Source organism: Vombatus ursinus, unplaced genomic scaffold, assembly GCF_900497805.2.
Source record: "Vombatus ursinus unplaced genomic scaffold, bare-nosed wombat genome assembly UNPS02014789.1, whole genome shotgun sequence".
NCBI classification, from domain to species: Eukaryota; Metazoa; Chordata; class Mammalia; order Diprotodontia; family Vombatidae; genus Vombatus; species Vombatus ursinus.
The window spans coordinates 19893242-19910266 of record NW_020954567.1 but is presented as its reverse complement, the minus strand read 5'-3'; the positions used below and the strand labels follow the sequence as shown (position 1 = coordinate 19910266).

At 35.5% G+C, this 17025-nt stretch overlaps 1 protein-coding gene and 1 pseudogene across 4 annotated transcripts in view; both read left to right on the top strand.

Annotated features, from left to right (window-relative positions):
• The window catches only part of ACBD6 (acyl-CoA binding domain containing 6), a 215678-nt gene that overhangs the window by 114009 nt on the left and 84644 nt on the right, over positions 1 to 17025 (top strand). Inside the window, exon 7 of one of the 4 annotated variants that reach the window (XM_027868509.1) lies at positions 5753 to 5800. The exons of the other annotated variants lie outside the window; for them this stretch is intronic. Within the exon in view, the coding sequence (XP_027724310.1) occupies positions 5753 to 5785 (33 nt within the window). The 3' untranslated portion in view covers positions 5786 to 5800. Of the gene's footprint in view, positions 1 to 5752; positions 5801 to 17025 lie in introns of those variants that run through there. 4 annotated transcript variants of the gene reach the window in all.
• LOC114047634 lies at positions 15957 to 16321 on the top strand (annotated as a pseudogene).

The window sequence follows — 17025 nt, the reverse complement described above, 5'->3', positions numbered from 1 at the left end:
ACCGTTGATTTCATTGACGTTGGAAGTTACTGGTGAGGAACTTCCTTTATCAAAGCAGAGTGGCACTTTTTTTCTGCATCTGATAGAGCTTTCTAGGTCACTGCCAAGTGAAATAACTTACCTAGAGTCTCACAGCCAGTATGTAGGAGAGATGGGACTTGAACCCAGATTTCCTGGCACTGAGATTAGCTTCCTCTCACAGCTTTATAAATGATGATAATCATATTTGTACCCCCTTAGCTCACAAGGTTGTAAAGATGAAATGAGATGATGTGGAAATGATTCTGGATTTGGAAACAGAGAACATGAATCTGTTGGGTCCCAGCTCTGGCTTTTATTGCCTGTGACCTTGCTCCAGTCACTTAGCTGTCTGGGACCTGGTTTCCTCCTTTCTAAAGTGAGAGAAGTTGGACTAGATGACTTCTGAGGTCTATTCCAGCTCCCCAGCTTTCATCCTGTGAGTGTGTGAGAAACTGCTTTAAAACTACTATGCGTAAAATCAGATTACTACTACCACTATCACGACTGATGCCATGAAAATTCATACCTATTATCGGACTTATTCAAGTGGTTTTGATTTCTCTCAGGGGGTGGGCCTATTCTAAAAGCATGGCTGCAGTAAAATGCAGAGTAACTGTGATTTAGAAGCTTGATTTATCAGCCAGAAAGGTTGCTTCCACCAGCTCCTCCTTGCTAGCTGTCTTCTGCTCCTTTTTACCTCTTTCTCTGAAGCTTTCCCAACTCATCTATCTTATTTGTTCGTACCATATTGTTTCAGTAAATGGGGGGGGCTTTGTTCTCTGTCAGTTTGGGATGATAACGTACTTTTGATTCTGAGGCCTTTAGAAGATCAGCTCACAGAATAGCTTTCCCTTGTAATTCCTTCTTTTTTTGTCTTTATTGAAAACCCTTTTCAAATGTAGACAATACAAACATAATAAATGGCAGGGAAGGTTCATCTCCCTCATGACTCAATCCTTCTCAAACAACATTATTATTGACTGGCCTATTGGTTGCCAAAAAGGAAAATCAATTTTATTAGAAGTAGCTGCCTGGCCACAGATGATGATACTAAACCAGCTTGGACAGGCTGATTTTATCAACCATCTGAAGACTAATTCCCACCATTAGCCAGAAATGAAGCAGTAAATATAGATATGTCAAAGTCTTATTGGTATTTTACCGTCATTTTTTTCCTTCATTGTCCTTCATGTATTCTTTTAATGTACTATGTGTACTTTTTTGCTTCTGAATTCTGGAGCTACAGTATAAATCTTTCTAACGGAATTTGAGTCTTTTAAAATTTTTATTTCTTGGGAAGAATCTTGTATACATCTTACTTTGCATTCAGCATTTTTATGGATGCAATTTTGCTTTTTAACTTCTGATGAGCACTGATTTTTGTGTTCACCCCTCTCCCCAATCCATGCCCCATCCCAAGAAAGCAGGGGAATTTCTCTATTTGAGTGTTAAGTGAAGGTTGGAATATATGTAAAGGAATTACCTGATCTCTTCCTCCCTACAGTGGTTTTTCCAATATATAGAAACATTAAAAGTGCTCCATAGTAATTTAAATAGGACCTGAATATTCAAATTTTAGAGCTAGTTTTTCTTAAAGAAGTAGGATGATAAGATATTTATAAGGCTTGCTTTGGAATCAGGAATGGGTACAAATCATGATTCAGATAAATATTCAGAGTATAACTACTTGGACAAGTCATTTAAGCTCTCAGTGCCCCAGGCCTCTCCTACTCTCAAACTATAAATTGTAGATGAATTGCCAGTCTGCATCAGTAAGAGTTTACATACTTGGGGGTTCCTGATTACCAATGAAGTCACAGCTGTGAATCTTCCTAAAAGTTTTTTCTCAGGACTCAGACACGTCATTCACCCATCCACCACCCCAGTTCAAGCCAGTTCATTTGGGATTTTACAGTAGCCTCTTAATTGGCCTCCCTGCTGCATGAGCTCTCTTCCTTCCTTATAAGGTCTCTCCCCACTTTAGTCTCTGTCTACGTAACTGTTCTCATTCTCTAACCTATAACCAGCCAGTCTTCTTTTTTGATCATATATTTCTTTGATGATCCTTCACTATGCTTTGTTTGAAATAAGAGGCGGGTTGCTCATTCCTATTAGGCATCTCACCATTGCTTTCTAGACAATACTCATTTTTAATTCTTTAAAGACTGTGATGTTCCATGACTCAGCCATATAATAATTCCTGGCAGACTGTTAATATTAAAGATAGGCTTTTGTTTCCGGGAGAAGTTAAGGGTATTTTATTTTCATACATGTTTATTGATGTCTTCTGTTTCTTATATCTTCATAGTTATCCCCAGTATCCTTTCTCCATCCCCCAGAGAGCCACTGTATATGACAAATCCATGTTTTTTTGAGAGGAAAAAAATCAGTTCGATTGATCAATACATTGAAAAAGTCCAAAAACATGTGTAATATTCAATTTCTATGGACCTTCTACCTCTATAAAGGGATGGGTTGGGAGTACCTTCTCATATCTCTTCATTCAAGTTATGATTGATCTGTATAATTTTGTTACATTCAGCTTTGATCTTTTGATCTGATTGTTCTTTCCACTTCCATTGTTGTCATTATTTTGTGTTGTTTTCTTGGCTTGCTTACTCCATTCTGTATCATTGTATAGATGTTTCTATTGCTTCTCTCTATTCTCACATTTCTTTTTTTTTTATTTTGTTATTTTAGTTTTTATTTTTTTCTAATTATATGTAAAAACAGTTTTTAACATTTGTTATTTTAAATTTTGAGTTCTAAATTCACTCCTTCCTTCTTTCTCTTTTCCCCCTCATTGAGAAGGCAAACAGTTTGATATAGATTATACATGGGCAGTTATGTAAAACATATTTCCGTATTAATCATGTTTTGAAATAAAACACAGCCTCCCCCCCAAGAAAAAGACCAAGAAAAATAAAGAAAGTAAAAAAAGTATGTTTTGATCTGCACTTAGACTCCATCAATTCTTTCTCTGGAGATGGATACCATTTTTCATCATAAGTCCTTTGGAATTGTCTTGGATCATTGTGTTGCTGAGGAGAGCTAAGTCATTCACAGTTGATTATTGTACAGTATTGATTTCACTGTATATAAAGTTCTCCTGGTTCTGCTCACTTCACTGTTGATTAAAGAAGTGCAAATTAAAACAACTCTGAGGTACCACATCATACCTATCAGATTGGCTCACATGATAAAACAAGAAAATGATAAATACTGGAGGGGATGTGGGAAAATTGGAACACTAATGCATTGTTGGTGGAGTTATGAATTGATCTAACCATTCTGGAGAGCAATTTGGAACTGTGCCCAAAGAAGTATAAAACTGTGCATACCCTTTGATCCAGCAATACCACTTCTAGATCTGTATCCCAAAGAGACCGTAAAAATGGGAAAAGGACCCACATGTGCAAAAATATTTATAGCAGCTCTTTTTGTGGTGGCCAAGAATTGGAAGTTGAGAGAATGCCCATAAATTGGAGAATGGCTGAACAAATTGTGGTATATGAATGTAATGCAATACTGTTGTTCCATAAGAAATGATGAGCAGGCAGGCTTCAGAAAAACCTGGAAAGACTTGCATGAACTGATGCTGAGTGAAGTTAGCAGAAACAGGAAAACATTGTACATAGTAACAGCAACATTGTGTGATGACCAACTTTGATATACTTGGCTCTTCTCAGCAATGCAGTGATCTGAGACACTTCCAAAAGACTCATGATAGAAAATGCTATCCACATCCAGAGAAAGAACTATGGAGCCTGAATTCAGATCGAAACATTATTTTTCCTCTTTTTTTTTTTTTTGTTTGTTTGTTTCTTTCTTTCCTTCTCTTGGTTTTCCCCTTTGGTTCTAATTCTTTCTTTTTTTTTCCACAACACGACTAATGTGGAAATATATTTAATATGATTGTACATGTGTGGTCTATATCAGATTGCATGCTGTCTTGGGGAAGGGAAGGAGAAAAAGAAAATTTAAAACTCAAAATCTTATAGAAGTGAATGTTGAAAACAAAAAATAAATAAAGAAAAATAAAGTAAAAAATAACTCAGGTACCACCTTAAAAAATTACCCATTTTGCATTTCATAATGTTCTCTATCTTTTGTTTGGTCATAAATTCTTCCCTCCTCCATAGATCTGACGTGTAGACTATTCCTTGCTCTCCTAATTTGCTTATGGTATTACCCTTTACGTCTAAATCATATACCCATTTTGACATTGGTATAGGGTGTGAGATGTTGGTCTATGCTTAGTTTCTGCCATATTGTTTTCCAGTTTTCCCAGCAGTTTCTGTAAATAGTGAGTTCTTATCCCAGTAGCTGGAATCTTGGGTTTATCAAACGGTAGATTACTGTAGTCGTTGACTACTGTGTCTTATGTAACTAATCTATTCCACTGATCTACTACTCTATTAGCCACTACTATATAGTTTTGTTGATTGCTGATTTATAATACATTTTTAGATCTGATACGGCTAGGCCACCTTCCCTTGAATTTCTTTTCATTAGTTCGCTTGATATTTTAGACCTCTTGTTCTTCCAGATGAATTTTGTTATTTTTTTTTCTAGCTCTGTGAAATAATTTTTGGTAGTTTGATTGGTATGGCACTGAACAAGTAAATTAACTTATGTAGAATTGTCATTTTTATTATATTAGCTCAGCCTACCCATGAACAATTGATAATTTTCCAATTGTTTAGATCTGACTTTATTTGTGTAAAAAGTGTTTCGTAATTGTATTCCTGGGTTTGTTTTGGCGGGTAGACTCCCAAATATTTTGTATTGTCTACAGTTATTTCAAATGGAATTTCTCTTTCTGTCTCTTATTGCTGGTCTTTGTTGGTAATATATAGAAATGCTGATGATTTATGTGAGAAAACAGTAAGTTTTTTAGTTTCATTGTTTCTGATTCTTCCTTATCTCATCTGTTTCATTGATCTATCTTTTTATCTATTTATTTTTAACCAATAATAGATGGTTTTGATCACTGCTGTTTTATAATATAGTTTGAGGTCTGGAAGTACTATTCCACCTTCATCCCTATTTCTTTTCATCATTTACCTTTATATTCTGGATCTTTTGTTTTGACAAATCAATTATGTTGTTATTTTATCAAGTTCTATAAAGAATTCTTTTGGTAATTTGTTTGGTATAGCATTAAAAGTTTAAAATCACTTTGGAAGCATTGTCGTTTTTATTATATTGGCATGGCCTAGCCATGAGCACTGAGTAGTCTTCCAACTATTTAAGTTGTTCTTTATTTCTTTAAGGAGCACTTTGTAATTGAATCTATACTTTTGTTCACTTAGGTCAATTGATCCCCAGATACTTTATGCATTATGTAGTTATCTGGAATGGGATTTTTCTTTCCATTTTTGCTTCTTAAGGTTTTTTATTAATTAGAAATGCTGTTGATTTTTGAGGGCTTATTTCATAGCCTGCAGTTTTGCAGAAGCTATTAATTTTCTCAGTTGTTATCTTTGTTGATTCCTTTAGGAGTATTTTAAAGAAACTTGCAGTTCCCCAAAGCAGCCCAGCCTACTCTCCTATTTACTTTCATTCCAACTCATGCATTTGTACTTTCTGAGATATATAAACACACACACACACACACACACAAAGATGAGCTCTACAGTTTGTCATATAGCATAGACATTAATCATCTACTTTGTTTTTCCTGTTTTAAGTGGTTATGGATGTCATTTAGGAGACACTTTGTTTCCAGGGCTTGAAGCAATCTATACAGTGCCATCTCTAAATGGGATAATCTGGAGGACTTCACCATCTACAAAGAATTCTTCAGCTTGAATTCTGCATTGAATCTCCTTTATGGCATTGACAAAAATAACAGCAATGACTAATATTTCTATACTGCTTACTATAGTGCCAGGCACTGAGCTGAGATCTTTACAATTACCATCTTATTTGATCTTCACAACAATCTTGGTAAGCATCCCTCTTCTTATTTCTCAGCTGATATTAATGACCATAAGGCTTTGAAAAAAAGTTTATCTCTGTTGTTATATCTTTCAAAAACTTGCATTTGATGTATGCATGAGAGAGGACTTGTTGCTAGTAATGTTTTAAGGCAAGATTTTGTTTTACTGAAAGTAAAAATTATGCTAAGGAAAGCACTTTTGAAATTAGACAAAGTTTAATCATTACAAATTAAGATGAGTTGAATAATTGCAAAAAGATAAGTGTCTAAAAAACTGAACACTATTTCCTTTTTTTTGCATAGATTTTGTTTAATCCAACATTGTCAAAGCACTTTCTTTCTAAAGCCTTTCCTTCCTATACTCTTTATTATGTTTACTTTTTACCATAAAATCCTTTACCTAAATCTTAGTAACAGGAAATAGATTTCCTCATGAAAGCATTATCTAATAATTGACACATGATATTAAAAATAGTTCTTTTTTTGCATGTGGAAAACTGTTGGACAATGGTCAAGATTCATAAATGGTCAAGATTCTTTACTTTTCAAACTTTTGAATGTCAATTCCTTAAAAATATCTTGGTGTGTATGCGTATATGTGCTCATGCATGTAGATGCATGCACCTGTTTGTTTCTCTACAGGAATTTTTATACTGATTCTTGGTTTAGGACTATCCTATTTTCTTTCATTTGTCATATAAGTATGTGTGTATATGTATCTATATGTACTTATATAGATGTAGATATAGATATTTCTTGCTTTATAGAATAGATACATATCTACGATATGATTTTCTTTTAAAATAGTTCTTATTTTTTCACCTTAATTATCATAAGTGGCCTCCTAAGTCTACTTCCATAAAAAACAAGTCTCCCAATGGAGTGAGTTGAAAAGAAATTGTCAGCATTAGGGTTGGCAATAGAACCCTTATGCCAGCTTATAATTATTGACCAGCCCCAATGTACATCTTGTTATTTCATTTTCCCTTCATAATATTTTTCTTATTTTGTCATTCCCCTCCCCTCCCACTTAGAAGAATTTTTCCCATACCTAGAATTTTCCTCCTAAATTTTTTTTGTGTCTAAGTTTCTTATAGTACATTATTAGAATCTCTCCTTTGTACTTATATTTTCTTCTTATTATAATTATTTGTATGCATGTCTCTTCTTCTCTTTTTCAGTATGAGTTTAAGAACAGGCTATATCTGTGTGATATCTTTGTATCTCTGGCGCCTAACACATAGGAGGTATTTAATGTTTAATTTATAGTGTTAAACAATATTACAGCATTACATATATACCAATAATTGTCATAATCATAGTTAAATGATATAGTAACAACAGCCTAAAACTCCCTAGCTTAATAATTGAGTTTCTTCTCTCTAACACAGAGTAACTTGTATTCCTTTTTAGAATTTATATAATTTTTATAGTAAATATTTGTTGCTACTGGAAAAATTGCTTGCTTTCAAGAAGCTTTGGAAAATCCTGCTTCCCTTAGGAATTAATATTTTTAGGAGCAAGGAACAGAGGAAAAAAGGGATGGTCGAGTCAGACCTACAAATTCAGTAACATAGAAATGGGATAGAGGAGAGTGTTCAAATTCAGTATTCCAGAAACTACTCTTATAAGGGACAGAGAATAAAAATGGAACAAGTAAGTGTATCTAGCCCATAAAGTGGATGATAGAATTCAGAATAGAAGAAAAGAGAAATAAGGAGGATGAAGCAAAGAAAAATTTGGGAAGAGGTATTGAAAAATGAATGTTACGTAACCTAAAAGGTAGATAGATGGATGTAAAGAGATTTTGAACTACACACTCAGGTGGCTGGGGAAACAGTAGCCAGTATCTAGAATTTAGATAGCTCTTTAGGATTTTGTCAAGCACTTTGAAAATATTTCATTTTATCTTCACAGTGACTTGGGAGTAGATGCTATTATGATCCCTATTTTACAGATGAAGAAACTGAGGCTGAAAAAAGTTAACTTACTTGCCTGGGGTCATACAGTAAATGTCAGAGGCTCGATTTGAATTTAGGCATTCCTGACTCAAAGCTCAACATACTTATCCACTGGGCTACTAGCTACCTGTTTCATAGTCAATGAGACTATCAGTTTTAAACATATATGTAGTAAATGGCATAGTGTTGGAGAGACTTTAATTTTCCCTTTTAGAGTAGGACAGATTTAGCAGAAAGATAAAGAAAAAGGAAAACATAGAGCTGACCAAGTTGTTGGAGAAGTTAGATTTGAAAAACGTGGTATCTTTTGGATAAGAACATTAAAGCAAATTTTTCAGTACCACATGGGACCTTTACAAAAACTGGCCGTGTGCTTGGTCAGAGAGGATTACATATAAATATAAATAATTTGAAGCAGTAAGAAAATCATTCACACCATAATGAATATTATTATGATCAAATAGTAGTAAATATAGGGAACAAAAGCAAAATACAGAGAACAACAATGGAAAATTAATAACAATATGCTTAATAGGCACAAATTACAGAGACGATAACTGTGAAAGAGAATGATAATGATGTGCCAACAGTTTCTGGGATACAGCTAAAGTAATCTCAAAGGCAAAATCACAATAAGAAGTGAAGGAATAAAAAGAACCTTCAGAACTTAATATACAATTATGTGCTAGCACAAATGAAATTTTAAAAGAAATGGAGGATTATCTATAAAAATATAAAATTTCCCAAATTAATGGAATAGATATCTTAGTACATGATCAGAAAATGAAATTTAACAAGCCAGAAAAAAGCCATTAGGTTAAAAAAAAACAACCTCAATACCTGGTTCAGGTAGATTTGCAGGTGAAGTTTCTCATATGTTTGAAGAGTAATTAATACCTATATTACATAAATTATTCTCAGTAATTGGAAAGAAAACAATTGATGAGATTGTTGGGGATAAAATCCTAAAGAAGAATAGGTTTGGGTTGAAAGATAATGAATTTGAGATGTCTTTAAGACATCCTGTTGGAAATATCCAACAAATAGTTCATGATGCAAGAATGAAGATCAGAAGATACTGGAGAGCACAGTATAGTCAGTTCTGCTATAACACAGTGTTCATTCTTGAAAATCATTGTACTATGTAAAATTGCACAATGAATGGGAAAAGGGAAGGGAATAAGCTTATACTGTGCTGGGCACAGAATAAGCACTTTACAGATATCTCATTTGATCCTCACAACAACCTTGTCAAGTAGGTGCTTTTATCCCTATTTTACAGGGAAGCAAACAGAGGTTAAGTGACATGTACATTGTTACACAGTTAGTGAGTGTTCGAGGTCATATTTGAACTCAGGTCTTTTTTACTCCAGACTCTATCTACTTCCTCATCTAGGTGCCTCTATAATAAAAACCTCTGCAATAAAAACGATAGGGTGTATGGGAAAAATGAGGTTTCAGTCATAATACTCACAAATTTCATTGGTGACACACAGAAAAGATAGAAACCTAATTTTAATAGGTAGCACATTTTTATACATGTTAAGTGGTTAAGAAATGTATATCTACTACAGTAATTGAGGCAGTATACATGGCCATGGACTGCTACCAGACCTGCAGGCTGAAAAGTCAGCAGCTACCAGTAAAAAGGCAAGTCTGGGATGTATGACATGAAGTCACAGCCATGACTGAAGGTGGGGGGGTGGGCGGTGGATTGGGATATATAATTGGGAAAAATCTCTCCTCCAATTACAGATCCTTCTGCGCCAAAAGATATATAATAAATGTGATAATTTCCCTTGAAAAACACCTGAAGTGTACTTGTGGAAGTGAGCATAGGAAGGATAGCAGCTTGTGAGTTATTATGAAATAGGTTAGTTTTCTGCATTCTCAGTTTGTCCTAGAAAAAATTACACATAAGCAAACTTGAAGTTTGCTGTATGGTCAGAATATTCCATACTATATCAGTCACAATGTAACATTCACTTTTGGAAACAAACCTTATAGAAGGAAGAACTGACTATATAGCGATGATAAACCCATGTGATCACTTAAGAAAAAGAGAAGAAAATCAAGCCTACCTTTAGTGTTTACCCAGAGTTATTGGGGCTAGATATGTATGATGATGCAACAAAAGAATTATCAGGCAAGTAGGAGAAAAACTAAGAGTAGTATCTGGAAATCCCAGATAATATCTTTGGAGAGAAGAGTTTTAGTTAAGTGATAAGATCAGAAACTAGATTACAAATGGTTAAGAAGTGAGAGAAGAGTAAATGTAGACAGCCTGTATAAACAGATTTTTCTAAGTGTTGGCTATGGAGAAAAGATTTAAGACAGTCGTTCTAGGGGGCAAGATAAAACAAGAGGAAAGAATTAAAGGCTTAGAATTAATTTACTTTGGTAAAGAGGAGACAAAATGATCCCTGATAACAACGGCATGATTTACTTAGAAAATTCCACAGAATCAGTGAAGAAATTAATTCAGATTGTAGCAGTATGTAAAGTAAATCCACAAAAATTGTCAGCAATTCTATAGAGTAATAAAAAACAGGGGTTAGAATTAGAAGGGAAAGTTCCCTAAAGAATAGCTAAAAACATATAAAATATACAGGAGTTAATCTACCAAGATAGATAAAGAAAAAATTCATTGAGAGTAATTACATGTTAGGCACCATCCTAAGGGCTGGGGATACAAATGCTATGAAACGAAAAGCTCCCAAGGAGCTTACATTCTAGGGAAAAACAAAACATGAAGGGGAAAGTGGGGGTGGGGTGGAGATGAGGGAAGGGATACCTACAGGGAATAAAGTTGGAGCAGTCTGGAGAATGAGTTGAGCTGGCAGTGAAGGCAGTATAGGTGAACTCCTTATGAAATGGCATTCCCACCTAGGGATTCCCCAAACAGGAGAGCAAGCCTTGGGGCAGAGTTATTTTGAGTTGGGCAAGGTTGCTGGTGAAGAGGTACAGCAATCCAGAGAATGATTTGAGCTAGGACACACCCAAGGCTTATATAATAATATAATAATTGGACTATCCATTTTGAAAAGCCATTTGAAATTTTGCTAAAAAGTGACTAAAACCTCCATACCTTTAAACCAGAGATCTTGCTGCTAGACATGTTACCCAGAAAGGTCATTGACAGATAGGTGCCATGACCTCTAAAATATTCATAGCAACATTTTTTGTGTGTGTAAAAAAAAGAAAACAAATTAGATGTCCTTAATAACAATAATAACAATGATGTGATGTTTGGTTGTTTCAATCGTGTCTGACTTCATGACTCTATTTGGGTTTTCTTAGCAAAGATACTGGAGAGGTTGTCCAGTTTCCTCTCCACCTCATTTTACAGATGAGGAAACTGAGGCAGACAGGATAACGTGACTTGTCTGGGGTCGCACAGCTAATAAATGAGGCAAGATTTGAACTCGGGCAGATGAGTCTTCTTGACAGCAGGCCCAGCACTCTTATCCATTGTGTTACCTAACTGCCCTATTGATAATAGCTAACATTTATGCAACACTTTAAGGTTTGCAAAGCACCTTACATATGTTATATCATTTGAGCTTCACAACAATCCAGGGAGACAGGTGTTATTAACCTTATTTTACAGAGAAGGACACTGAGTCAAAGGTTAAATGATTTGCCCAAGGTCAAACAGCTAGTTAAGTTTTTGAAGCAGGATTTGAAGTCAGGTCTTCCTGACTTCTCTAGTTAGTTGCCTCTACCTGTTCATCACCTGACAAGTGATTGAACAAATTATGGTACATGAATGTAATGGAATATTACTGTGCTGTAAAAATTGACAAATATGAAGAATTCAGAGAAGCATGGGTAGATTTGTGGACTGATTCAAAGAGTGAAGTAAGCCGAATATATGAAGTGAGCAGAACCAGGAAAAACATACCCAACAGCTATTATTGTTGTTGTTTGTCCTTCTTTTTCAAAGAGGAACAATGACATCATGAGTGATTTCTTGACTTGTGCTCAAATTGGATTTAAGTGAGGCAGAGTTGCACAAAGTCATCAGCCTCATTCCTTCTTCCTAAGTCATCAGTATCCAGAGGCAAGACAAAAATCAGGACAATTGGCAGTGGCCCGGGATACAGTGGATAACTATGACAACTTCGATGTCTGACCAAGCTGTAAGCACTCCACAGTCCCCTGCTTCGTGGCCATTGGAACAAATTATTCTCATCTGCCTATTCTGCCAGGGAAAGTCTTCACATATTTGAGGCAGACATGCCCCTAACTCACCGACAGGTTTGTAGCCCATTGGTTACCCTCAACCTGGTTTAGCCCTTATGAGGAGATGGTTTTACTGGAGTGAAGTGAACTTGTATGAAGTAAAAAAAGCAGAAATAAGAAAAATTATATAATGACAAATCCAGTAAATGAAAACAATACTAAGAGTCAGCTGAACTAATAATAATTCCAGTGACCAATCTTGATACCTAAGAATGGATGATAAAAGCCAAAAGATCATAAATTTATAGCTCAAAAGGACATTAAAAGCCAAGTCCAATCCCTTCATTTTACAGATGAGGAAATTGAAGCCCAAAGAAGTGACATGACATTTCTCTCTCACTAGAGAGGCAGAGGACTGTCAATGTGAATGGTTCATATGCTGTCATAGTTGTTCTATCAGTTGATTTTACCTGGGCTTTTTTTTTCTTTATTAAAAGAACAGGTGGCAGGGGAATACTATCAGAAAATAATTTTTAAAAACGGCCTAATTTTTTAAAAAATAATAGTTATAACCCATATGGATTGGTGGATGTGGAAATAAAAAGGAGAGGATAGATATAAGAGTAATACTTCATCTTATGTATAAAAAGTGTTAAAAATGAATACCATTCAAGTATACTTCCTAGTTGTAGGTGCTTTCAGGGTAGTCAGCAAGCATTATTTAAATGCTTATTATATGCAAGTCATTACAAAGAAAGGCAAAAACATGTCCCTACCCTTATAAAGGAGCTCACATTCAAGTGGGAAAGGTCAGGCAAATAACTAAGTATATACATGGTAGATAAACATATCTTTTTGTGTGGTAAATGATAGATAATCTTTTTAAAAATCATTATCAATTTTTTCATCTCATTATAATTAAAAACTTTTGTGACCTCTCTAGAAGCAATAAAAAAAATTCAGATTTCAGTAAACAAATAAGGAATTTTTGTGATGTGACAAATAATAGCAAAAGATGTGTATGGTTTCTTACTCTCTTGAGACTTTTGAGCATTCCATAACTACTGCCAAATACCTGAAATTGTGTTTAAAATTGTGGGCTTTTATATTAAAAGGAACAAAAGTAATGCAGTATGATTAATATATTCAATAAGGCCTTTTCCTTCTGGTTATCTTTGATATCAGTATGATCTAGAATTAGGTACATTGACCTGTATCTAATCTATTGCAGTAACTAATCTATTTTATTCTTATTTCTTATGTGTCATAGATATCAGAAAATGTTTTCAATGTGCATATATATTCTTTGAAGGTTAGATATTGCCTTTTCAGTAACATTCCAATTTGTCTGCTATCCAATTCCAGTAGAAAAAGCTCATTTTATATATTTAATGATAATAGTTTATGGCTAAAGACACTAGTATTATTTTTACTAGATTATCATGAGTTTTGTCTTAATGTTCTTAGATTATTAAATGTTTAAAGTCTCTTCATTCCTGCTAAAGATAACTTTAATGAGTAATTTTAATGAAACTTAAAAGGAACAGGAAACCAGGGATACAAAATGTCAAGTACTTCTTTTGGTAGCTTCATTAGAAGAGCATGTTTGGGAAGCTCATGTAAATGGAGAAGGTCCAATTAATGAAAATAAATAAAAAGAAGTAAATGAGGCAATCAAAGTCAGGGAAATTGGTATTGGCAGGTTCTGAATGATGTTCTTGGATGAGCAATCTTTCAAAATCCTTCCTTGTATATTGCTGCTGTTCCTTTATTTATTATTAAAATAACATGATCCATGAGGAGCTTGGGGTGACTCTGGGCCTAGCTAATTCTAATTAATCCAGTCAGAGAGAGCAGTAGGGTAAGTGGAGTAGTCTATCGGATTGAAATTCATAACTTAATTGAGGTCAAAGTCCTGGGCTGAGAGAACAAAAGTCTTTCTTTAGGACCAGGCAGATCAATAGTAATAAATATCTGGCCTGGATACAAGTAGCTTCTAGTGACAGATTATCTGACACTGGCCAGAGGTCTTGGTTCCTTTAAGGGCAAAGTCCTGTAGCATGTTCAGTATGCCATAGTTCTTTCTGATGTTTCTTCATCAGTGGCACTTGGGAAGAAGATGCTGCTGCTAATCTGAATAACTTTTGGAAGCATTGGGAAAATGCCCTGTGTGTAATCATCCCAAGCAAATTTTAATTTTTAATACAGAAATGAAAATTCTCTGTAGAGTTAGGGCTCCTATAGAATTCCTTGTCACTTTGATCATAAGATCATAAGAATTTGCAAAATTTTGTGATTATTCAAACCAAACTTACCCATTTGTATATAGGCGTTGCATATAGGAATTGCGTTGTGATAAGAGGAGTACCTTTATACTATTATTTTGATTATATGTTGTAGACATTGACATATTTATTAATAATTATAGTTGTTCCAACTGTAAGTGTTTAAATATGTAAATGTATAATAAAGGATTGTCAATTTTTAAAAGGGAAAGGGGAGAGTCGCTCTTAACACTTTGTGTTCAGTCACATCTGCAGCTTCCATCTCCGAGATTATTTCATCTAAACCTCCCCATTTACATGTTAGTAAACTGAGGTCCAGAAAGGCTATATGGTTTGCCCAAAGTCACAGAACTGTGCCAGAAATCCAGGCTTTCTGACTCCAAATTCAATGCTCTTTCCACTATATCACACTGCACATAATAAAATAATTTTGCTATTAACTTACTAACACCAAACTAGGAAGAAAATTTGGTATCCCCTATCTTATGAGTTGTAACAGTGGTACCACTAGAACTCAACCACCACCTGACCTAGAAGGCAGATTCTGAGGGCCTGAAAGGGGTCATGTAGATTTGATAAGAGTAGACTGAAAGATTCAGTGTACATATTTCATTCCCACTACTCACCTAGTCCAAGCCATGAAGGAAGCCATACTTCCTTGTGAATAGTTTCTTCCCTTCCTATTTATATTTTAGATATCAATATCAGATCAAGTTTTCTGATTTTTAAAACTGCTATGTTATCATATAATTCCTTTTCTCAAAAACATACGGTGGCCCTCTGTTATTTTTTGACTCAGTTATGGCCATCATACTGCCTATTCAAACTTTATTTCTTACTCCTTGGCGTAGTTCTTTCTTCCAAAGTATTCAGTCTTCTCACTGATGTGATAAACCAAGTAAAGATACAAAGGATCTCTGATTTTGTCTGATTCTAAACCCAGCCCTCTATCCACTCTGTAATAATCTGATGCTTTCATAAGACACGCTAGTTCCTACTTCCTGCACTTTTTATCATCCCTTTCTGGAACAACTTTTCTCCTCTAAAAATTCAAATCCTTCCCAGCTCAAGTCCCAACTCTTCCACAAAACTTTCTACAACTATTCTTAACCCACCTTGATTTTTTCTTGGTCAACACATTTCCAAATTTCAAAATTGAAACGATAGCGTTTATATAATGTACAAAATGGTTTTAGAGACAACTTAACTATCCGGGAGCTTCTAGCCAGAATATAGCAGAAGCATTCAAAAGTACACTATGCAGAAATTAAAGAAATCAGAATGTTTCTCCTGGAGAAGAGAAAAATTAGAGGGACTATGTATTCAAGTTTCTAAGAGACTGTATTATGTATTAGATGTGTTTTCCTTTTTTCCTGAGGGCAAAACTGGAGGAAAACAATGGAAGTAGAAGCGGAACCCTTTTTCTTCCCTCTCCTTTCCCTCTTCTCCCCTCTACTCCTCTCCCTTCCCCTCTCTCTCCCTTCACTTCCCTCCACTCTTCCCTCTCTTCTCCTATCCCTATCCTTTCTTCTTCCTCCCTTCCCCAGCCTACACGATGTCGTGGTAGAGATGGCTGAGGAGGCCATGGAGGCCGCTGAGGTGGACGTCATGGGACTATGCCAGGACATGTTCTCCAAAATGGCCACATATATTACTGGCAAGCTGACAGCCACTAGTGAAGATTGTAAACTTCTGGAAAATATGAACACACTGACTGCATGAAGTATCTAGAAATGAAGGATGTTGCAGTAAACATAAATAGAAACCTAAAGGACTTAAATCAGAAGTATGCAGCACTTCAGCCTTATCTGGATCAGATCACTTTAATTGAGGAGCAAGAAGCAGCTCTTGAACAGGCAGTCTTCAAGTTCGAAGCATATTCAAAGAAACTAGAAGCAAAGTACAAGACGTTAGAGAGGCGATGAAAGAATTCTTTAGCACAAAGACTTTCACTACAAGAGTGTTTCATAAGAACTGAAATGTACAGGATAGAACTTATCAAACTTCTCTGCTTCAGTTCCATAAAAGGAAGTGGTACTGCTGATCCAGGGAGAATCCCAGCCCCCACCTTGGTTTGCATGTGTAACATTGGCCACCCCTTGCTGTCTCCTAAACCTGTTCCCCCTGGAACTTTGTCTTTTCGTGTACTTCATTTTGTGCCCCGGACCACGGCTCAGAAATCAGGATCAACCCCATCTGGAGCAGACATGGATGAGAGGCTCTGGGCTCCCAGTCTCTCCCTCCTCTCCCTTCCTGAGGGCTCCCCCACCCTACCCCCTTTATAACCCATTCTTGAACTTAAATAATAAATGACAATTTTATGAGGGGAAAAAAGAAATCAAAGTGAAATAGATTCTGGCAAAGTACAGGGAAAACATTCCCAATGATTAGACATGTACATCAGCCAAAGGGGCAGTTTGGTAAAGGGCAAATTCCCCATCCCTGGGGGTCTTCAAAGGGAAGTTGAATAACTGCTCACCTGAAATACGATAGCGGGAACTCCTATTGGGATCTAAGCTGGATTAGGTGACCTTCAAGAGCTCATCCAGCTCCAAGATTCTAGATAGTTGTTCAGTTGTAGCATAATGGAAAAAGAACTCAGAAGACCTAAGTTCACATTTCAGTTGTG